Genomic DNA, 23853 nt, shown 5'->3' with positions numbered 1-23853 from the left:
TTTTTGGAACCATTTTTAAAAACTCATTCATGGATATGACCTACAGTCCTAAGTCGAGGGTTGTGACTTAGGAAGACGCCCTGACCTGTATGGGGGACCTGACAGGTAGAGCCTCACAGGCAAATGGATGCCGAGACCTAGATGCATAGTCGGGTAGGTTCCTGGGCACTGACGGACCTCAGACACCAGGGAGCGGGGAGAGCTGGGGAAACTGCTCTCCAAGCCAGACTAAAGAGAACACAGCCTGGTTTGCTGTGTCTGTCAACTGTTGTGGCAGAACTTGGCACACTCTTAGAGGGCACCTGAGAGTTGCTAAGTCCTGTAGTTACTATTGCCATGAAGTGCTGGGCAGGGGCAGGGCTGATGCAGGCAGGCGCAGGACCATCCTGAGCATCACAGTGTTGCGTGCTCCCTGTGCACTGGATGACTCTACTCTCACTTCTCCTTGGCCCTTCTTAAGGACCACTGTGCCATGGAGCAATGTGCCGTGACCAGGCCCTGGGCAGGGGCGGCCATTGCATTCTAGGTAAGACAAGTGAGTCTGCACTGGGGTCAAGTGCGAGGGTCAAGGGTCTCCAGATTCAGCCCTGCTGACTTTTGCCCTGGTGATCGTTTGTGATGATAAATTTGGTGAGAACAATCCATTCCCTTCTCTGTAACATCAAGATGGGAACACTCATGAAAAGCCAGTCTGTGTTGTCATTGTCCTTGGGATGCTGCAGGGTTCAGCACGGTGTGGGTTCCTGGGATTTAGGTTCCTGGGAAGATACCTGGCCTTCATGATGAGCTTCATTCTAAACCTGGTCCCTCCCAAGACCTCCTATAGCTGCCAGGGAATGGAGTGACTATAGCTTTCTAAGGCTATGCTTCTGGATATGCTCACCCACACTGGCACACCCAAGGCATGGTGTGTTCCAAAGTGCTGCTGAATGCCCCGGTCAGGTGGCCTTTGGCCTCAAACACCTGTGCTCTGCAGGGCTCTGGGAGGGTATGGAAGAGCCTGGGTACTTCCCTGATTTATGTGTCTCACTTTCTAGTTAGGCATCTTGTCACTTTTTGTCACCTGAGGGGCTCAGTTCAGTGGATGCAGGAATGGCATGTGATGAGAACCAATGTTCATCCATCTTCACATGCCAAACACATTTAGAACCTCTCCAGGACTCACCTTGAGCCCTGTGGGACGGAGTTGGTCCCAGCTGGCAATAGGTACCATTGCTCCCAGGACCCTCAGGAAATTTTTGCTCTGTAGACCTTCCTCCAGGGCCTCAGGGCCCAAGGTGGGGGCTGTCTTATCCCAGCCCAGGTGGCTCTCATCCACAAGTGTTCCACCATGTCTGTAGACTTTTCCTCATGGCTTCCCACAGAGAATGAACTTTCCGGCCCAGCCTGAACCAGTGCTCTGATGCAAACTGAGCCTTTGGTCACTTCCCAAGCACAGGGATCCCCCAGCTAGGCAAATGGGCCCCACCTGCCTGTTCGCAGAGAGCCTGTCTTCTGGGGTTCCTAGCCCCCTGCTATGTTCAGAACCTTCAGACTTTGACAGGAAATGAAACTTAGGAAATTGTGCCCGCTCCAGCAGCACGGGCAGCCTTTGAGACCTCAAGAGAAAGATCCTGTCCTGCACAGATCCTGGGCTGGTGAAAGTGCCAGTTCCTCTTTCAGTCCTTAGAAGCAGACAGGAACTGAGCATCTACTGCACTCCTCCTGAGTGACAGGCTCGGCCCTCCCCTCTCAGTAGTCAAGTCCCTCGTGGGGTGCCTCGTGGATCCTAAACTTGCTGGTTCTGTTCTCTTGTCCTGAGTTCTCAAAGAAGAAGACAGTTCCAGCCGTCTCCTTCCATGGTGCGAAGGGGCTGTAGCCGAGGCTTACCCAGCCAGGGTTCTGCACACAGCAGTTCCTCCCTGTGCCCTTACTGCCTCACACGGCCCTTGTCTTTCCTGGAGACTCGGTGTGTAATGGGAGCTAGCCCATGTCTGGTTTATCCTGCCCCAAGAGGACCATCCCAGGCTGCAGGAGCCGAGACTGACAGCTTCCTCCTGTCTCTGCTCAGCGGACTGTGAAGAGCTCTAAAACTGACGATGGACATAAACCCTTCCCGAACAGTTCACACTGACTCAGAGGAAGCTTTTTTTCCCCCTCTCTTTCAAATTAGTATATGAATGGAGAAGCCAACCAGTTATGGAAACAGAAGCAAAGCCTCCTTCAGGACAGGTCTAATCTGAACTCTGTCTCTGAAAGAGTGAAGCAAGTGTTCAGTTCCTACAGAAACACAGTCAGTCCCTCCGCCACTCAACACTTGGAAAGTCCCTCTGGGTCTCAGATGCTGGTTTTCAGGCCTGACCTCAGCAACAGCAACCGACCCCTGGAACCTTCTGAACCACAGCCCAGGTCCAGAGTCCTCTGGTCCCCAGCCTCATGGTGGTGGCTACAGCCCCTGGTGTGGAGTGGAGAAGGTGGATCACCATTGACCAGTGTCAGTTTGGCCCTGGAAGTTCACCTCAGAGACGCCATCAAATCTAGGCCCCCATGAAACTGTCACAGACCCTCCCTGGCCCCAGTTCCTCATATCGTATAAAGTGTTTCAAAGCCTGGGGCCTGGGGCGGAGGAGGGGCGGTGTTTGTCATCCCTGGCTGCACTGCCTTAAACCCCAGTAAAGCCAGGCAGTGGTGGAGTAGCCTTTAATCCCAGCACTTGGAAGACAGAGGCAGGCAGCTCTGTGAGTTCAAGGCCAAACTGCTCTACAAAGCTAGTTACAAGAGCAAGGTTATGCAAAGAACCCTGTCTAGAAAACAAACAAGCAAGCAAAAAGCCCCAGTACAACTGCCCACAGCCCTCAGAGCCCTCCAACACCTGATGACTATACTTTCATAGCCTGTGTCCAATTCACTTCCAAGACATGGTAGGGACTGTTCAAACTCAAGGCCTCAAGAGTCAACAAATGCACATTGCATTTGAAGGAGTTGAAGGAGAATTAGAGACCTAGGTAAATACGAAAAGCTAACGCAGGCTCCCCAAGATGGTGGCTTCTTATTCCTTGAAGACACTGTAAAGAGAAACAGCAGGAAGGCATGGGGGTGGGTGGGCATCTAAACAGGACCAACAGAAGGATGGGGAGAGGGGGAGGAGGGGTGGAGAGGTGTCATAAAAATTCAGTTAGTGTCTCTTTAGCAGGTTCCCAGCCACTTCCACCCCAGGGGATAAAGCGGTTCCTTTCTCAAGCTCCAGGGTAGGTGTTTATCTTTTCTAGAGGGTCAATTTCTTTTCCATCCCAGACATGCCTCTAGCACTAAAATGGAGAGACCTGGAAAGCTTGTTCCAGGGGCTAGGCCAGCTGCTACCAATGACAACAGAAATCCAAAGAACAGCAGCCTGCAAGGGTAGATGCTGGAGATGGGGGGAGGTTGGAGATGGGGGGAGGCTGGAGATGGGGGGAGGCTGGAGATGGGGGCTCTACAGGTCTTTGGGCCTGCCTTCTGTCCAGCAGCCTTAGCCTGATCTTCTCTATTTAACTCCTTCCTGCCTGCTCTTGTTTCTGCCCCATCATGCTCTGAGGCTTTGTTTTTACTTTCCATTCCCTGTGACCTCAGGCTGAGGGAAAAAAAATCAGATTTTAGGGTGGGGTGGGAAGGTGAAAATCAAAGGGGACATTTACCCTGGAGGTTGTCTCTGTTTTGTTTTGAGTCAGAGTTTCTCTGTGTAATCCTAGCTGTTCTGAAACTTGCTCTGTAGACCAGGCTGGCCTTGAGCTCAAAGAGATCCACCTGCCTCTGCCACAGGGTATTAAAGGCTTCAAGCAGTGCTCGTACATAGCTTTATCTCCAACACCTGGAAGAGAAAGGCAGAAAGATCTCTGAGGCCAGCCTAGTCTACAGAGAGAGTTGAGAGTTCCAGGACAGCCAGGGCTACGCAGAGAAACCCTTTCTTGAGAAAAAAAAGCAAAAATGAAAAAAAAAAAAAAAAAAGACTTCAAACAATCCAAACAGGCTTCCTGTCTTTCATGGCCACTGATGAGGAAGGAAGGAATGCAAATGCTCACACCCCAGTCAGCAAAGAAGCAAGTCTGCAGAGGACGCTCTGCAGGGAGACAGAAGGGCAGTCGTCTGCAGAGACTCCCCAAGACTCTATCCTCACTCACTGGGATCTCTTCTACAACCCACAGAGCTTAAGAAAGGAATGCTTGCTATCCTTCTGTACATGGGCCTGGCTACACATAGACTGGAGGACTCAGAAAGTGTCTTCGAGTGGGAAATATCAGTCATAATAAAACACCAGGATAGGATGTCTCTGTAGCCGTGAGCAGATCTTGGTGTGGGGTGCGAGCTAGAAGGACCGGTTTCTGGCTGGGTGAAACTTAAGAGGCAGTAGCATGCCCCTGGTGTTTCCTAAGCACCTCACAACCACAGAGTGTTGGCAATAGAGGAAGCGCCTTCAGGGAAGCCTCTGGAAGCAACAGAGGGGCATCTTCGATGCAGAAACCACTCTCCCCTGCAGGGCCAAGAGAACAAAAAGGGGTACATGCAGGGGCTCTGGAGTCAGGCTGGCTGCCATGTTTGGAGCTCCAGGGGGTGATTCTTTCTTCAGATTCTAGCTTCCCCTGGTGAACAGGAAGTAGAGTGTCCTTTGCCACCTTATTCTCAGAGTTGCTTTACGACATCAGATAACACCCCCTTGGCCTGGAAGTCTTAAGGGCAGGAGACCTCCAGAGGTCAGAGGATATTCTTATCCTAGTGGCCAAGAGAGTCCTTGTGGATGTCCACTATTGGCCCCCTGGACCCTTCTGTCCTGATGATTTCTGTAGGAAAAGTGAGGCAGACAAGAGACAGACCCTGGAGCTCAAAGGGCTAAGACCAGTTATTGGAAAGGCAAGAGGACTCAACCTTTCCGAGATACAAAGGTTTTGGGAAAATAGCGGGCCTGAGGGACACACACACATGCGAGCGCACGCATGCACACACATATATTCACATATATCTACACTATACACACACACATATATATATGTATATATGTGTGTGTGTATACATGTATGTGTGTATGTATAGATAGATATATATACACACATATATGTGGCCACCAGGAAGTTACAGCTATTTTTGTGGTTTGACTGGGAGCAGGCTGAGTTGGTTTTGATACCTCGTATTGTTTTTGAGCTGAATGGTCAAGCTAGGGTTATGCAGTTCTTCATGGCTTGAATCAAACACTCAAGACAGCCTGACTCAGTTTCTCATAACCTGAGGTTATTTCCCAACATTCTTCCTAATTAGATACCCTTCCCCACTAGGGATGGCTGTGGACTGCTTGGTTGAGGATCATCCTTCTCTGTGACTGCTTTCTGCCTTAAACCTTGGCCTCACTGGCCAGTGGTGGCACACGCCTTTAATCCCAGCACTCAGGAGACAGAGGTGGGCAGATCTCTGAGAGTTTGAGGCCAACCTGGTTTATAGAGCGAGTTCTAGGACAGGCTCCAAAGTTACACAGAGAAATCCTGTCTCAAAAAACAAAAACAAACAAACAAAAATCTTGGCCTCATGGTTGCGTGATGAGCTGAAATAGGGAAAAGTAGCAATGCATTAATAAAAATATCTCTTATGTTCTTTTTGCTTCCTTGTTTTTTGGAGATAGGACCAGCCTTCAGCAGCTCAGGGATTAAGGGGAATCCAAAGGGTTGGCAAACTAACCACTCAACTTGACTTTTCTTAATTCTCTGGGGCTGAAAAGGGGGGCAAAACTTACTTTCTGGGGCCTGCAAAAAAAAAAAATCCTACACACGTCTTTAGGGTCTCTCTGTCATCTTCTTTCTCTACTCTTTCTTTTCCTACCTCTATCCAGGTGTATCCTTTCTGTCTCTCTTGATGTCTTCTTTCTAACTAACTTTATTTTTTCTCTTATAGCTTATATAGCCCAGTAAAATCTTTCAAACAGTATAAAAGTTACAATGTGGTAACATTCTATTATTTTAGTGAATAATTACAATGAACACAAGTAAAAACCAGCATGTTTTCCATCTCCCTTAGATGAGTAAACATGTATTTACATGAGTATTACAGGTGAAAAACAAATTGTCCCAAGAACCACATACATTCATACCCAAGCAACTTGTTATAGATTAACAGTATATAAGCGGGCAAGGTGTTTTTCTCAGCTATTCTTTGACTGGCAGGCTGCATTTTGCAGTTACAACAAAAGGATCAACCACTTTATTACTTACCTCAAAAGGTACTCTTATGAGAAATCTTAGAAGAATCACAAATCTAAACTTTTATATATGAAAAACAGCCAGTCATCTCTATTTTAAATCTTTAGGGAACATACTCATTCTTCAAAAGTTTTTTATATCAGGAAGTTAAGGGCAGAAATGGGTACAAGGAATTAATCATCACCTTTGGTCACTAACCCACCCTAGCAAGAAAGGCACACCAACCAGCAGCAGCCAGGCTACTGTCGCTCCAGCTCCCGGACCTTCATGAATCCCTCACTCAGTTATTAAAAAGTATGCCTTCAAATTGTTTTCCAAGACTTTTTACCTCAAAGCCATTAACAAAAACATCTTAACCTAACCTTAAGTTATATTTGAATCTTTGTTTTAGCTATGAAGCACACTGAAACCCGTGAACACATCTCTCATCATTAGATTAAAAGAACTTGAGCTCACTTAGCTTCTGGGACACAATGATTTTTCTTAATCGTTAACCTAAGCCACAGTCTATATGATTCCTCAAGCGAAACCAGCTGTGTGACATTTCCTCATTCTTATTTTCTAGATGCAGCCCTTGCTTTATCAGGGGCGTGGGCAACACCGTATCTTGTTTTTACCTCTATTAGTTTTCCTGCTAAACTAACCTCTATCATAATCCCTTACTATATTTATTAAAGGCCCTCAAACATCAAAATGCTATTTAATCTAGCACTATTATTGTATAAAATCATTGCTTCAGTTAAACAGTACATCTTGGGAGGAAATCATCTTGATAATAATTCACAGGTAAAAATGCCCAGCAGAAGGGGATATTTCCACAATAATCATACCACATTAGAGGCCGCGGAGATCTCCCTACACCCACTCACACCATGACAGATACCAGAGAAAGGTGGCAGTGGAAAACATGTAAGGGTACACCAGTCACAAAGAGGCAAGGCTCTCGGGGATTTGCCAATCCAAGATTCATCCATCAGAGCTTTGTTTCCTGGGCCAACCTCTGGAACTTCAATTGCCACCTGTTGCTCTTCTGACATGTCCACAAGTAGGGTTTCTCTGCATAGCCAGGCTGTCCTGGAAATAGTTCTGTAGACTACTAAGCTGGCCTCGAAATCAGAGATCTACCTGCCTCTGCCTCCTGAATGCTGGCATTAAGTGCACCACCTCTACCCAGCTGACAGCTCTTATATTCTAAGAGACTGGAATTCTTACTGGACTTTATAACCAGAGTTAATAATATACCTTGAGGTCACTTAAGATGGCTCTCCTACTCTATACTCAGTCTGAGATTTAACCTTTAAGAGAACAGTGTAACAACCAGCCCTTCCTTGCCTAGGGTTTCCCATGTAATCAACCTTTACAACCTAAGCTAATGCATACCTGTAATCTTACACTATGTTCCCCCTCAATGTGCCTCACCCAGAGAGCAATGTGTGTGCTGAAAACAGCAAAACTAGAAGTTGAAAACAACTTTTTAAGATGAACATCCACCATAAATGTTGCATCCAACATCATTTGGATATCAGTTGACAAACAACGTTTGTAGTACTCCTTGTTGTCTGGGTCACTTGGGGTCAGTCGGAGTCGGTGACTTAATCCTTTGTAAAATTCTGTTAGATTTCTGTAAAGTGTACCTCATTTCTTCTCTGTGTGATGCTTTCTGTGCTGTTTAATAAATACAGAACAAGGTGTTGGAGAGATGACTCAGCTGTTAAGAGCACTAGCTTCTTCCAGAGGACCCGGGTTCAATTTCCAGCAGCTCACAACTGTCTGTAACTCTAGTTCCAGGGGATCTGACACCCTCATACAGACATATATGCAGGCAAAATACCAATGCACATAAAATAAATAAATCTATAAAAAATAAAGTAAAAAAGAAAGAACAAATAAATAATAAAGCCCTCTGTGAGAGAGAGCCACAGCCACAGGTTCAGACTCGTACACGAGAGGATGTAAGCCACGGGGAGAATAGAGGAGAAATCAAATCTGGTCGCACTCTTGGTGAAATGACACCAGGGGGAAGTGGCTTTGATGCAACACTGACATATTACTGGTGACTCAGAGTTGAGCATTAACGTTGTAAAACTGACCGCAGGGCAGGTGGACAGGAATAGCCAGTTCCTACTGAAAAATGGGCAGGGTGGTGATCAAATAGCAATGGGCTAAATGCTAAACCCAGCACGGCCCTGGAACCTGGCTGGCCAATATAAAAGGCCACTGGGTCTCAGCAGCCCCAGGACCAAGCCACAGGTGTGATGCTTGTATCACCATGAGTTGTCTCCCCCAAAGACCCCCCAGCCTGCTCATCTGAGAGCCAGAGTGCTGCGGAAAAACACCAGTGAGAGAGGGCCGATCCCGCCCATCAGCTGGGCATGATCATGGGCTGAGGATTCTAAATTCTAATTGTTTCTCTGAGATTTCTGCAAATGACTAACACTGGGAGAATTCTGAATTGGTGGGTAGATGGGGTCCCAGGATGAGGCAGGACCCAGATTCTAGAATTCTTAGACTCTATTCATGGTGAATTTATCTTCTAAGATCTCCCCAGTAGAGCTTCAAATGTCTGTGCAATGGGCTACTGGGCTAGAGCCTGCATGCATCCTTTCTGCCTCTGCCTTGGTCTCCAGCTCTGTGAACCCGGATAGGTTAGTGGTCAGTGGGAGAAGTCTTAACCTAGGCTTTGGGGACTCCTGTGAGGCTGGAGCAGAGCACACCCATCACATAGGCTGTGCTCAGTAGACGCAGTAAATGCAACTTCTAGCATCTCTGTGAGCTCTTGTGGTCTAAACAGATATAGACAGCAGCTTTTATGGCAAATCAACTGTTTTGAGGAATGGTAGCATCAAGTATCTTGAATACAGAGGGTCCCTATAGAGGCCCTGGGCCCAAGTGTCTGTTGTCATACATATTTGGTCTCACTGTGAAATTCTGAGACTGTTAATAAAATTAACCTTGGGTCAGAGGGCGGAGCCAGTGAGTAGTTGACAGGAATTAATTAGTCATAGCGAATATGGAGGAACCAGGGATACAGATAGAGAGACATACAGGAAGGAGTAGGGAGGGGGACTTAGATATTTGCTGTCTTTTTTTTTTTTTTTTTTTTTTTTTTTTTTTTTTTTTTGGTTTGGGATGAAAGGAGAGACACTCTTCTTGCTCGATCTCTGGCCTAAAAGGAAGGTCAACTTGTTGTTTCTTGGCTTCTCTGATCTAGCAGGTTTTCACCCCAATATCTGACTCCCAGGTCTTTATTGGTAAATAGGACAACTTATATGAAAACAAGTGTCTGTAGGAAGGAATGAAAGAGCAACATTGCCTGAAGAAAGACCAAAGAAACAGAGATGGCAGGGCACTGAGCCATGGACAAGCACAAAAACCCCACAGCTTAACCTGGCCTCTTCCCTCTGCAGACTTCACTAGATGATCCAGATGGACTAGGGAATTGTGGGTAGAAAAAGGATAACCCTGACCCAAAACTCACTGCAGATAGGACAAACTGGTTCCAAGATCCCTCCAAAGTGACTACTCAGCTGCTTTCTCAAACACTGGGCAGAATTCGGCTTTTAGACATTTAAATTAATAAAAAAAAAAAAAAAAAAAAAAACGCTGATTTTCAGGCTGGAGAGATAGCTCAGTGGTTACAAGCACTGACTGCTCTTCCAGAAGACCTGGATTCAACTCCCAACACCCACATGGCAGCTCACGACTGTCTGTAACTCCAGTTCCTGGGGACCCAAAACCCATGGTAATAACACTAACCTCAGAGTGGTTATTTGGAAACTGACAGTGGGAGAGAAATATCCAGTTACAACCCTGATTTTCTTTTGCCAGGAAACTTGGCTCCAGTATCCTCTGGGATATTTTCTTTGGGGGCAATTGTAGGAGAATTCTGACCCCCTACTACATTCATGGAGCCTTCTTGTTAGAGAAGTCCAAAGAAACACAGAGGGTGTTAAGTGTTCAGGCTGTCTGGCTCCATTTGCAGGCAAACACAAACTTGATTGTGGCTACAGGTCACCCCAAGTCTAGCTAGGGAGGGTCAGCTCCACCTTCGTCGATCATGGGCGCTCGCTGCCACTTGTCCATGAACTTAAAAAGTCTAAAGAAAAAAATTGTCTCTGGGCATGGTAGCATGTGCCTTTAATCCCAGCACTTGGGAGGCTTTAATCCCAGCACAGGGGGATCTTTGTGAGTTCAGGGCCAGCCTGGTCTACAAAGAGAGTTCCAGGACAGCCAGGGCTATTACACAAAGAAATCCTGTCTTGAACCCCTCACACACAAACAAACACACAAACAACAAAAACTTGTCGATCCCTGTTCCCAAGGCATGATCCAGTTGGTGATACGGCTCCCCTGGACAAATCTATACTGCTTACAAGGAGGTCTGCCTGGTGCCTTGGGTCCAGCCAGTAGTCACTGGTCTAAGCGACGAAGCTCCTGTCCAGTGAGTTCAGGTTTACAGATGAACAAATGCCTTTTGTGAAAACTGCCGTGTGCTGTTTAAGCTCACGGACGGGCTATTTCTGGAGATGGGATTTGGCCGTCCCAATTCAAACCTAAGCATGTTTGTTTCCACGTGGCCTCCAAGGCCTTCTTCCTGAGTTAGGCTGGCCCCTGATTCTGCAACAGGGAGGAGAATGAGGAAATGGCCAGAGAGTAAGGGCATTGTGGCTGTTACTTATCTCGTGATCCAAAGAAAAGCCGCCGGTAATGGGGAAAAGATCCCAGCACCAGAGTATTCTACATCCATTCAGAACCAAAAGCATGGTTATGATAGCTTACTCTATGTTCTGTGTTTTCTGGAAGGTTTATCTGGGAACTTACTGCGCCCCGTCATTGAACAGTATGTATACAAGTAGTATTAATTTATTATGTATATAGTTTGGATTCAACATTCTTTTTTTTTCCGGTTTTTCAAGACCAGGTTTCTCTGTAGCTTTGGAGCCTGTTCCAGAACTAGCTCTTGTAGACCAGGCTGGCCTCAAACTCACAGAGATCCGCCTGTCTCTGCCTCAGTGCTAGGACTAAAGGCGTGCACCACCACCACCCGGCTGGATTCAACATTCTTTATAGTAAGGTGATGTCACACAGCACCGTTCCAGGCAAAAAACTGCCATAACACCAGCTGTGCCCACGTGCAGAAGATTATCACAACTAGGCTTGTTGATTGTTGATGCCTCCCACGGCATCTGGGTGTTTTTCAAAAATGAAAAAGACAGAAAACTTCAGTAAGTTACAAATACATGAGCTAGTTCTTTGAGAAGCCATCTGGGAGGAACCTCACAGTGTGGTTCTAGCCACTCCATGCCAATCTTGAATCGCATATTTAGGGATGAGGCTGGAGGGAAAAGGCACAGCCTAAACTCTGTTTTTCTTTTCTTTCATTTTTTGTTTGTTTGTTTTCTTGCTTGATTTTTGTTTTTCTAGAATGGGTTTCTCTGTGTAACAGTCCTAGCTGTCCTGGAACTTGCTCTGTAGACCTTGAACTAACAGAGATTCACCTGCCTCCTGAGTGCTGGGATTAATGATATGTGCCACCACCACCCGCAGCCTAAACTCTGAATGGTCCCAGTGCAGGACCTCAGGATGCCCTTCAAGATCTGGGACTGCAGTCCCTTGGACTGGCCCCAGGAGCCTGCCTCATAAGAGCCCCCTCTTTCTTGGACAGATATTGCGCTAAACTCTATCCCATCAGCATGAAGCAGCTAGAGCGGTCATTGCCCCATTCTCCCACAGTCGTTGGTGTCTATTTCTTGAGGGGTTGGCTGAAGGCAGGTTAGAGGGATATAGATAGACAGGGAAAGCAAAAGAGGGCTCCCTGAGGTGGTGGCTGCTTTTACCCAGAAGACATTAGGAGGAGAAACAGCAGGAAGGTACGGGGTAGGTATCCAAACAGAACCAACAGGGGAAAGGGAAGGACCTAGGGGTGGGATAAAATACCCAAACGCCAGAAAGAGTCCATTTCCATATTCCCAGCCTTAGGGCTCCTCCCATCCCAAAGGAATAAAGCTGTTATTACTTTGTTACTCGCTGTTCATCTTGTTGTATTTCCTAATCATTTAGTTCAATCCTTTGTTGCGGCCTAGCAACCCTCAGGATCAGCAGCATGGCTACAAAGTGATCTTTTTAAACTAACTTCCCCTTTGAATTATAAAGCAGCATGGTAGACTGTCTCTGTGTTTGTGTCTAAAGTCTTAGTTGGCAAATTTTCCCTCTTGGTCCTGGGAGAGCATAACCTGTCCCTCCTCCTTGCCCCACTACAAGCATCTTCTGTGTCACACCTTGGTGTCACCAACAGCTCCCACAGTCTGCACTCTCTATGGCTTCCCCCAGAATCTTGGTGGCCATATCCATCCTCCCTGAGGACAGATGCCACGCCTTTATTGGGGCTGTGGGGACCTGACCTTGTCTGCAGTGTCCTTCCATAGATGGGGCTGCCGAACACACCCTGAACGAGTCTGACCCAGTGTGTGTTCCTGGTGTTAGGGACTGGCTAAGAGGGCACCACAGGGCAGATGAAGCACAGGGCTGCTGGATAACGAAGCTCTTGGGTTTTATCCTTATGCAGTACGGAGAGAGGCTGGGAATGGTGCTGAGTGTAGGACAACCCGGGGTCTGTGTGCATAAGTGATTATCCAACCCCATTGCTAAAAGTGAAGTTTTGTGTCCTTATCCTAGACTGCAGCTTCCCAACTGAATGGCTGCCTCAGAGCATTGCGGGGGGGGGGGGGGGGGCGACACAGCATCCCGGGTCTTTGAGAAATGGATTCCCACAGCCTGTGTCCTACCCACAGCAGCTCGCTTAGAAGGAACAGGCCTTCCAATGACACAGCACACTGAAATCACACCCTCAGAGGATGGGTGGAGGCTCTGGGAAGAGCTCCAAGGTCAGGGGCCTGGAAAGGGAGATCAGGGGAGGGGGTGGAGGGACTGTTTAGCTCCTGTTTGTCAAAGGGAGGTGGGGACAAGCAGTGTGTGGTGACCACATGTGACTAAAGGCCTACTGGGAAGGCAGAGAGGAGGCTGTGAAGTCAGGAGCCTGCTCCATTCTGGGCTTGGACTGTGCTTATTAAGCCAAGAACCCACTAATCCCTTGGAGGACATCGTGGGAATGTCTTATGTAATGTCAGGGATGCTGGGGAAGGAACTGCCTAGAAAGGGATCAACATTAAGGCTTCTCCTCTGCTTTGGGATAGGAGGGATTCCCTACCAATGATTAGTCCTGGGTGGGGGCTTTGGGGATTTCTAACTTCAGAAACCTCAGGGTGGGCAAGGAAGCTTTAGCCAGAGCCTCCACAAAGTCTACACCTCCTTGGGCTCCTGGCATCCTCTGAGCTGTGGGTGGGGCAAAGGGCTTCAATGGATGAAATCATTCCCAGATTGTCACAGCAGCTGCCCCCCCCCCATTAGCTGGAGGGAGATAAAGCGATCAAGCTGGTGCTGGACCCGGGATGGGCGCCCTGTAAGAGCGCAAGAGGAAGCATCCTCAGACCCATCACAGAGTCGATCAGGCAGCAGCAGAGAGGAGCCACCTTCTCCTGAGGGTGACCATTCCAGAGCCACAGCTGCCACATCACAGCACAGTCTCTATTGGGAACATCTGGATCGGACAGACCGATAGACAAACTCCATCTCCAGGACACAGTGACAAGATGAGGAGCTCAAGCTAGGGACCACCCGCCCTGTCCACCTATCGGAAGGTGACTGCTGAGGTCAGGTCTTTTCCTCTTGGGACCCTTTCTGGGCTTTATGGGATGCTGAAAGTGGTACCTCTGGCTTTTGCAACTGGGTTGTAACAAGCCCTAAGAGTGACTGCCCGTGTCCCCTGAAGGATAGAGCCACCTGACGTGGTGACTGCAAGTGTGACAGCTGGGCTGATGGAGCCAGATTCACCACACTGACACAAGCCACCAGACACAAGGCACAAGGCGCATCTTGCATTTATTCCCTTGTCAGAGTTCTGGAAATCACTAGGAGAACATGGAAATCCAGCCCCATCTACAACCCAGATAAAGAGCGCCAGCAGGCTTCTGGGCTGAAGGAGGCAGAGGTTACAGAGCAGGTCTCCCAAATGCTGATGCGCTGGGGTGGGGAAGGGGGTTCTCCCAGGGGTCCATGGGAAGGTGAGGCCTACTGGGATTACCAGGCAATGGTGACCATAGAGCGAACAGCCAAAGGTCTAGGTACAGCTGGTGAGGGGTCCCACTGTCTACACAAGCAGTGGGAATGGTGTTTGTGGTGCCCGAGGCAGCTGGACTGCAGGGCTGATCACTTTCTGACCCGAAACTCCCTTCTGACAGAAAAGTGGAAGTAGAAGAGTGAATGTCCCTGTTGGGCAGTCACATACCACCCCACCCAGACCCCTGGGGCATGGCTGTGTGCTGGGACCTGGGGAGGCACTCATTCCCAAACTACTCTCCTTGTGCTCTGCACCCCAGGATCCTTGTCCTTTCTTTCTTTCTTTCTTTCTTTTTCTTTTTCTTTTCTTTTTTTTTTTTTTTTTTTGGTTTTTTCAAGACAGGGTTTCCCTGTAGTTTCTACAGCCTGTCCTGGAACTAGCTCTTGTAGACCAGGCTGGCCTCAAACTCAGAGATCTGCCTGCCTCTGCCTCCCGAGTGCTGGGATTAAAGGCGTGTGCCACCACTGCCCAGCCCCCTTGTCCTTTCTTGTTATGGGTCCAACTCAGGACCCATAACGACAATTGCTATTTTACAGATACGTAATGCTTGTAGGAAGACGTGGGTCTCAATGTTTGTTCCATAAAGAAGTCCACGTGAAGGAGTCTGGGGGCAGGAAAGCAGACAGATCCACATAATACTGATCCCCTTGAGCCTGACCCCAGGGTTCTCACTCGTGCTCCATCCGGGCCTGAGGTCTCTCATGTCTGTTGGCAGTGGCCATACAGCAAGCAGGCCCTTACTGTCCAGGACTTTGAAGCCTCTAAGTAGGAAGGGGGGAAGGTGCTTGCTCACAAGTAGGGTCAGATGTCACGTCCCACTGGGGAGTCCATGTCCCTGGAGCTTGTGGACACCTAGATGGCCCAGCAGCCAACTTTGCAGAACCATCTACAACCAGAGTCGCTCGTTCTATTCTGGCCAACACCATAAAGACCCTGAAGGTTGCAACCACGTGGTGGGTCTGGTGGCTTCAAGAATGGCAGGGGTCTTCATAGGTCTTCCTGGGCTGCTGAGGCTGGGGGAGGGGAGCTGTGCTGTCTCAGCTTTGTGGAAGGTCTGGGAGAGCTAGAGGTTTGCAGGAAGCTTCTATATCCACAGGATAGTCGGACTTGTGGGCCCTCAATTATGAGCGAGAAGCACCCGTGGGTGGTGCCTGGGCCATGTTTTGCTTTGAGGTCTGTCCCTTTGATGTTGCAAAGCCATGGACCCCAAACCTTTGAGCCCAGTCATTATCACCAACAGCAGGGTTTCTGTAGACAAAAGTCCACACAGCCTCTAGGAGGCCCAAATAGGTCAAAATAAATAAGGTCAGGCTTTCTCCCCCTCCTGAAAGTTCTGGAGGGAAACTGTCTCCAGTGGATTTTGTAGGTGCTTTCAGAGTGGCTCAAATGCCCTTTTTCGAAGAACTTGGGAATGAGTCACGTGCTCTGAGGCTCCTGCTGGGGAAGGACCTCCCCACAAGCGTCTCCTCTCTGTGCTGGATGGGAGCTACTCGCGGGTGGGCTCCGTATTCTGATGTCACTGCTGTCCACCGGAAAGGTCTCCCTCGCGGTTTCTGGGATCAATTCTCAAGGCCGGGGACTCCTGTCCTCCATCACAGAGCATAAGCATAAGTCCATTGTCCCCTCTGCCACCAGGCCTGTGGGATTCAGTTCTGAAGCCGTGCCCAACATCCACCGGTGGCATCTCACAGACACCCAGTTTACATCCTGGGCAGAGTCCTGTCAGGCATGGTCTTAGAAGGAAGAAGAAAGAGGAAGGTGAAGGCAGTCCTGCCTCCTCATGCCCACCAGGCAAGCGCTTTCTACTGAGCAATCCATCCTCAGTGTTTTAATTTTGGAGACAATGAAATGATCCTTCCTAGGACTCAGGGGGAAAGGGGATAAAAATTAGAAGCAGCTGGCTAGAGGAGTCACATGATTGGGTGAGGACCAAGTGGCCCAGAGCTCTTTAAGTTTGTTCCAAAGTGGTCTAACACTAGCTTGTCCAGCCTGGAGTGGAAGGTGTGAGCCATCGAAGCCTGCTCACCTAGGTAAGCAAACCGGTCCCATCCCAACACTGACAGGACCACACACCCTGCCAAGAAGTGAAGTTCAAGGAGGTACAGTCACTTTGGAGGTGGCAAAGGCCTTAAAGCCAGGGTCATTATTTGGTGGTCACCAACACTCTGTGTGGATGTCTCTCTAACATTGGGATATGAATCCACACCTCTGGGGACTATGAAGGTCCACCTGCCACTGTTCTCAGGGCTATAGGAGGCACACCTCCACCAAGAAAGACTGAGTTGCTAGAATCATAGATTCGATGGGTTCCACAGAGCAGAGGCAGGAGGGGCCCGGGGACCTATGCCAGGGCTGTCTGCTGTGCAGGGTCTAGAAGTTTCCACCACAGGACAGGGTTTCTCCATCTACGGAATCAACAGGTATTTCAAACTACCAACTGAAGGTGTGAAGGGCCATAACAGCTCAGTCAACCTGCCACCCCCAAAGCACACTCACCTGTGAGCTCCCGTGTAACAGTCCAGGGACCTGCGGGTCAAAGCAGAGAAGTTCAGGCTTTGTGGGAGGGTAGGCTCACGATAGCATCACGCCTTCTGTCCACTATCTCCCCAAGGTTTCTACTTGGGGAGAGGACTCCCACAGGGGCTCCCCAGACATTCTTGCTTTTAAGGGAAGATGGATTTTAGGAAGCAAGTGAACAGAAACATTTAAGTTGCTTTATATCAGGGCTGGAAAGATGGCTCAGTGGTTAAGAGCACTTACTGCCCTTGCAGAGGACCTGGGTTCAGTTCCTGGCACCCACGTGGTGGATCACAACCACCTATAGCTTTATATTCATGCCTTCTTCTGACCTCTGTGGGCTTCTGCACATAGATAGTACATATATGTGTGTGTGTGTGTGTGTGTGTGTGTGTATCAGGTACACACACAAATAAAATTTTATACGTGTGTGTGTATATATACATATGTATATATATATTTAAAGTGGTGCTTTGTGTCCCCAGCTCAGGGGCTCTGTCCAGATCAGTAGGGGGCCATGGGCCAGGGAGAGCAGCTCAGGCATTGCTGGTATTGGCCACAAACTGAGAATTAGTGGCTTCTTGCCACTAGTGTGGTTCTATTGGAAACAAAGGGTCTACGCCTCTTCTGGTAGGCTTCAGGCTCTTGCTAAGCATGCTTATGCTTTTTAAAAGTGGATCTTAAATGAAATCTTCTCAAAGAGTGTAGGAATCTGTAAAACCCAAAGCCTTCACAGTAACAGAGTAAACGGTCAGTGAGTCTCATACAAACCTCTATAGCGTCTGTGGGGACACTTGGCTCTGCAAAACCAGGCAACAACAATACCCACAACCACCAGGAACAAGGCAAGGATGATGAAAATGGCATTCTGGCTGTGGTGCTCCTGTAGATTGCCTGTGAAGCTGTCATTGTTTCCAGTGGATTTTTCTGCAGGAAAGGGAATGTGTCTCAGTGGGTACAGTGCTTGCTTAGCAGACATTAAACCCTGGGTGCCATCTCAGGACCACATAAACTGGGTGTGGCAGAACATGCCTGTCACCCCAGCACTCCAGAGGTGGAGACAGAGAATCAGTACAAGTTCACCTTGGCTACACAGAGTTTGAGGCCAGCCTAGGCTACAGGAGACCCTGTCTAAGGGAAGGAAATGCGGTCAGGTGGTGGTGGTTTACACCTTTAATCCCAGCAATGGGAGGCAGGGGCTAGCCTAGAGAGAGAGCTCTAGGATGGCCAGGGCTGCACAGAGAAACCCTGTCTCGAACCCCTCTTCTCCACCCCCCCCCCAAAAAAAGAAGGAATAAAAGGAAAGCAGAAAATGCTCAAGACTTAAAGGATCTTGATGAGGAGGCCTTTTCCATGGGAAGAAAGGGGCAGAAGATTTTCAAAAGCTTCCCTGCCATCACTGCGTGTGTTTTAAAATCTCGGGCTGGTATATATGTGCTCTTTCAGGTGAGAAGCCCTGAAGCACGATTAATAAAAACCCAGAGACAGATATTGGGGTTTATTCCGAAGACCAGAAAAGCAAAGCAGCCAGCCACTGGCTGTTACCTCGACCTCAGACCAAAATGGTGATCCTGCCTCCAGGAAAGCTCAGAATAAGACTGCTGAGAGGGGTCTCCTCCTGTCTTGTAATTAAAGGCATGCACCACTGCCGCCCGGTTTCTATGGCAACCTATTGTGGCTACTGGGATTAAAGGTGTGTGTCATTGTGGCTACTGGGATTAAGGTATGTGTCACCACTGCCTGGTCTGCAAGGCTGACCAGCGTGGCTGTTTTTACTTTCTGGTCTTCAAGCAAGCTTTATTTATTAAAATACAAATGAAATATTTGTCCCTGGGCTTGTAAGGGCGGGGTATGAAAGAAATACAATCTCTCCTTTGATGTTTGCACAATACACAGGTACCCACTCTTTGTCAATTCAACAGCACTGAGGATGCCAATATAGTACCATCACTGATCCCAAAGAAGGGAGCCCCTTCTCACCCCACTGCACCCCAACTTCTGGCCTTTTCTCACCTGCCTTCTCCCTCCGTGGACCACCTAATTGGGACACTTCCTATGAACAGAATCGCTCTTCTGATGTCTGGGAACTGCTTGGTTCTGGACTGGGATGGCTATGGTCTCTGGGGAGGGTCTTTCATGTCTTTGTGGTTTATAGAGGATGCAGTCAGCAGCCAAGCCCAACTGAATGCCCTGAGGGGAGCACATGTTCAAAGGCAGAGAATGTGGGGGAGTGCCCTGGTATGGCCCTCCATACTGGTCAAGTTCTCTGGCTCCTGAGATGCACCAGGTCCTGCACAGCCTCACTGGCTAAAGAGCCCAAGAAACATCTGCTGTGGGTGACAGTCATGCTAATCATTTGCCTAGCCGGGCGGTGGTGGCGCATGCCTTTAATCCCAGCACCCGGCAGAGGCAGGCGGATCTCTGAGTTCGAGGCCAGCCTGGTCTACAAGAGCTAGTTCCAGGACAGGCTCTAGAAACTACAGGGAAACCCTGTCTCGAAAAACCAAAAAAAAAAAAAAAGAAAAAAATCATTGGCCTGGACAGTAAGTAAAGGTTACTATGGCAACCCCAAGGACGACTCTCTATCCCTGCCTTCAGAAAGCAAGAACCCCTCATTGCCACTCTCTGTAAGGAGTCTCTTCATGACTGGGCCTCTCCTATCCCACAACCTGGATGCTCGCTGAGTCCCTGTACCCCAGCCTGGGCCTCACCTGCCTGGCTGATGCTAGTGAGGTTCTGGTGGAGAACCACATTCTCTATAGAGCAGCTAACATTCACATGAGCCACCCATGGGACCGTCAAGGTGCTGATCACATCATATAGACCCCACTCGTTCAAGGAGACGGTGTTATTCTGCAGAGCCTCATCTATCAGGCTGTTGTCCGTCCGGTTGATCCAGTACAGGTTGGGCTTGGGGTAGCCATTCCTGGATATGCAGGTGAGGGTGAGTCCCTGGTCTCGGGTGGCGGGACCAGAGGTGCTGATGACGGGTGTGCTGAAGTTCGCTGCAGGGAAAGGAGGCAGTGGTGAGGAAGGCTCAAATCAGTGGGGATGCCTGACCAGAGCAAAGCCAAAAAAGCTCTTGCTGCCCATGGGGCTGACTGCCCCATAGATATAGATGGCTAAATCTTCACCTCCATTTGACTGGACCGAAAGCACCTGTTCTTAGACGAACCTCTAGGCACATCCAGAAGATTAACCAGATTAACTCCCACCATATACTGACTTGAGGGATAGTTCAAAGCACTGGCTGCTCTTTCAGAGGACTCTTCCAGAGGATTCCTAGCACCTACCCAGAAGCTCACAACCAGCTATCTCTAACTCCAAAGATTTGATTCCCTCTGTGGCCACCAGGCAAGCACGTACTCCACATACATACATGCAGACAAAACACCCATACCCATAAATATTTAAAAGAAGAGAAGAAGAGTCGCTATCTAGCCTGCCCTTTCCTCTGCACCCTGGTCTGTTGTGTGCTGAAGAGCCTCTGCCACATGTTCCTGCCATCACCTGCACTGCACTGCCATGGCGCCTCTTCCTCTAGGAAGGCCCAAAACCTGAAACTATGGGACATCTCTGTTTCTTTGTTGTCTAGATTAAATGTTTTGATCACAGTGCCTCCATAAGGGATCAGGAGTTTGGTGTGGGAGTTTTCCTCACTAGAGACCTACTGTCTCCCCACCAAGGGCCCCCAAATCCTTGTGGAGTAAGTTTTCCCTTAGAAATCATTTAGATTTCCAGTGCTCCTTACTCCTTGTGTGTGCCTATATTTGAGAGCATGCTGGGGCTGTGAGGGGGCTTTGTGCGCCTGTGTGTAAGAGTGCACGCAGAAGCCAGGGTACAACATCTAGTGTTCCATAGGAGCTGTCCACCTTGTATTTTTAGGGGGAAGAAGCTCTTACTGGCCCAAAGCTCAGTGGGCTAGGTTGGTTAGCCAGTGAGCCAAGGATTCACCTATCTCTGCCTCCCTGAGGCTGGGACCAAATGCATGCCACTCAGTCTGACTTTATACAGGTACTAGGATTGAACTAAGGTCCTCAAGTTTGTATGGTAAATACTCTACTGAATGGGCCATCACCTCACGCACTACTAACTCAGTTTTTAGTATCTACTTTGAGTTGAATTGGGCAGTTAAAGACAGAGATGGCCAAATAGACAGTTCTCTGAAATCTGGGGGTCTTGAGTTATGGACTCTGCTCAGATCAGAGCTGCACAAGTAAACAGAAGGCCACCACAGAGACTGGCTGGACTGTCGTCTGTTCAAGAGCATCAGGCTGAGGAAAGCCAATTCTCCGCTTGGAGGGTGTTACCTGCCACGTGCAGCCTGACTGTCTCATTTAAGACTTTTTCGGTCTTCCTAAATATCAGGCATGTGAACTCCTGGTTGTCCTGGGGAGTGACATTCTGCAGGTGCAGAGAGAAGTCGCCCTGCTTCATGCGTTCCAGTGACAGACGGGCCCGGTTCTTGTATCGGTCATCCACATATAGCCCTGTAGACTCATTAGACAGGTAGTAGGCCACCACAGTTTTGGGGTTTTCGATTTGCCAATAGACAAACAGCCGATCATTCAAGCTGAAATGGTTCCTGTCGGGGTAAAGGCAACCGAACTCCACATCGCTGCCCACCATCACATGGATTTCTTTGACTTCACTCTCTGCAGAGATTCAAAAGTGGCCCAGTTTATTATTCAAGATCCAAACACTAATTCTACCCCAACCCACCAAGGCAAGAAAGGGATTGGTCAGTGAGGTTCATGAGAAGGGTGGGTGAGAGTCCTTGTATCAACTTAGGTGTAGGTGCACGCGTCCACCTAGTCCTAATGCTGGTCCGTCCCTGGCTTTGGTAGTGTCTGGCCCCCAGTTCTTCCCAAAGGTGGCTTTTATGGCTCACCATGCAAAGAGACCAGGAGGGACATTCTACTGACCCCAAGCAAGAGATGCAGTGAAGAGTACAGAGCTCAGAAAAGCACTTCCCTTTATGACCTCCAACCCTGTATATCATCCTAGGGGTGGGGACCCAGCTCTCTCTTCTGGAGAGGTCAAAGGGGCTGTGGCCAGGGTTTCCCTAATGCCTTGCCTGCATCTATGCTTCGCATAGCATGAAGCATCCCAACTTACCAGCATGCAGGCTGCCGAGGAGCAGCAGGAGCAGACCCAGACTGGAAAAGAACCCTCCAGAAAGAAGACGGTGCTTCTTCCACACAGGCTGGCTGGTTCCCAAGGACGGGAAACAGTGACACCTGTCAGAGACACGAAGTCCCCTGTAGCCGGACCCTTGGCTGCTGTTCCTCAGAGACATCAGAGAGTCTCCCAGGACCAGACACCTCCCCTTCCTCCACCCATGGCAGGTCCCCAGGGTCTGAGAGCCTCCAAACTCTGAAAGACAGTTGATTTGTGTGACGTAAAGGGGCACCGAGAATCACTGAGGAGGCCTGTGCCCCTTCCCTGTCACCTAGCCTTCCTGAAGAAGAACACAAGACTATAGGAAGCTGCATCTGAGGTGTTAAGGGCATGGAGACACCTGACGGCATCAAGGGAGGCAAGCTTGGGTGAGAGACAGAACCATCTGAAACCAAACTTGGAGGGATTCCATGTTCCAGACCCTTGGCAGCTGGAATGTGTCTCCCAGAACTCACAAGAGATTTGGTGTCCTATGCCTCCTCTCCCAAGCCACACGGGAGCCTTGCCAGGTGGTGGGGGTAGGGGGTGGGTGAATGAGGGAGTGGAGAAGGAGGAGGGCACCTCACCCTAAAAAGACCTGGAATACTTTAGCCAGTACTTGCCCCATTCCACAACACCATCTATTCTACACAGACTCTCTGCTTGGGGTAGGACCTGCTGGGGACATAAATGCTTTTCAGTTGTCCATGCAACTTTGACATCTGAAACTTCACTCTCCCTCAACAGCAGTCTTGAAAGTCTCAGAAAATTGTCGCAAGGGAAACCCTTCGTCAGTGGGCAAGCCATCATGCCTCAGGTCTAGGGATCCCACACACAAACTCAAGCCAGCCCCTGGCCATCAGGGACTCTATAGCCTGCAGGTGCTCCCCTTTTCTCTCCCTGGAGACTCTATAGGTAGGACATATGTGGACAGGGGGTCTCACTAAGCAGCCAAGGGGGACGGGGTGTCCACTGAACAAGTGCCTGAGGGGATAGTTTAGCGAAAAGCCAGAGTGCAAACTCTCTCTCTCTCTCTCTCTCTCTCTCTCTCTCTCTCTCTCTCTCTCTCTCTCTCTCTCTCTCTCTCTCTCTCTCTCCCTCCCTCTCTCCCGCTCCCCCCCTCCCTCCCCGCCGCCCGCCCTCCCTCCCTCCCTCTCCTCCTCCCCCCCCCCTTTCCCCTAGGCAGGCTGGATCTGTAGGATGCCAAGTATACGAAGGAGGCGCCCTGTCCGCAAGCAGTGGGTATTAGCCAGGCTTTGAGGTAGCGCACATCCTTCCTTCTTGGAAATCAGCAGGGACAAGGGCAGCGGCGGGTAAGCCTGTGCTGGGGGCTGGTGTGCGTCTTCACCTTCAGCCTCGGCTTTTGCCCTTCCTCTTCCCACGAGCCACTCGCCCACGCACCAGGGTCTGGACGGCGGTGCAGCGGGTTGGCCCCGCGCCGCCCCCTGCCGTTCATGCCGGCAGGTCCAGGTGAGCGGTGGGGGACAGACGTCCGCGCCCCTCTTGGGCCTCAGCCAGAGCTACTGTCGGGCGCTCTCCGCCACGATTCCGGGTGGGTCCCCGGCTCCAGCCCACGGCTCCCCTACACCCATCCCACTCCCGGGACACGACCGCAAACGGACTCACTTCAGCAGCATGGTGGGCGCGTAGAGGTGCAGGACCTCGGGAAGCGTAGGGCTGCAGCTGCGGGAGTTTCAGAGTCCTCGGAGGCCACGGAGAACTGGGGCTTCCAGGACTTGGGGCGCGGAGATCTGGGGCTGCGGAAACTTCGCCCGCAGGATCGACTGTAACTGCGCTCGCTAG

General features: G+C 49.5%; 1 protein-coding gene across 3 annotated transcripts; it reads right to left on the bottom strand.

Moving 5' to 3' along the window:
- Window positions 1-14759: 14759 nt before the first annotated feature.
- Window positions 14760-23853, bottom strand: Icoslg (inducible T cell costimulator ligand). Of its 3 annotated transcripts, none has more exons than XM_038342808.1 (7): window positions 23677-23853; window positions 22009-22130; window positions 21201-21545; window positions 19602-19895; window positions 17662-17817; window positions 16870-16899; window positions 14760-16237 (listed from the first exon to the last, which is right to left on the bottom strand). In XM_038342808.1, the coding sequence occupies exons 1-7, from the start codon at window positions 23685-23687 to the stop codon at window positions 16194-16196; spliced, it is 1002 nt and encodes a 333-aa protein (XP_038198736.1). In that variant the 5' UTR covers window positions 23688-23853; the 3' UTR covers window positions 14760-16193. The 3 variants fall into 3 exon arrangements, with proteins under 3 accessions (XP_038198736.1, XP_038198737.1, XP_038198738.1); XM_038342809.1 differs by having other exon boundaries at window positions 14760-16231; XM_038342810.1 differs by having other exon boundaries at window positions 14760-16106.

Source organism: Arvicola amphibius, chromosome 9 (genome assembly GCF_903992535.2).
Source record: "Arvicola amphibius chromosome 9, mArvAmp1.2, whole genome shotgun sequence".
Taxonomy (NCBI): Eukaryota; Metazoa; Chordata; class Mammalia; order Rodentia; family Cricetidae; genus Arvicola; species Arvicola amphibius.
Note: the sequence above shows the minus strand (reverse complement) of the source record. Positions and strands in the feature narration are given on the sequence as shown.

What these genes read in the sequence shown, in the direction of transcription:
- Icoslg (XM_038342808.1), bottom strand. An exon ending in AGTCAGGCTGCACGTGGCAG is followed by an intron (nt 19,896 to 21,200) that starts GTAACACCCTCC and finishes CTTTCCCTGCAG; the next exon opens with CGAACTTCAGCACACCCGTC. An exon ending in TGTTACACGGGAGCTCACAG is followed by an intron (nt 16,238 to 16,869) that starts GTGAGTGTGCTT and finishes TTTCCCCCTGAG; the next exon opens with TCCTAGGAAGGATCATTTCA.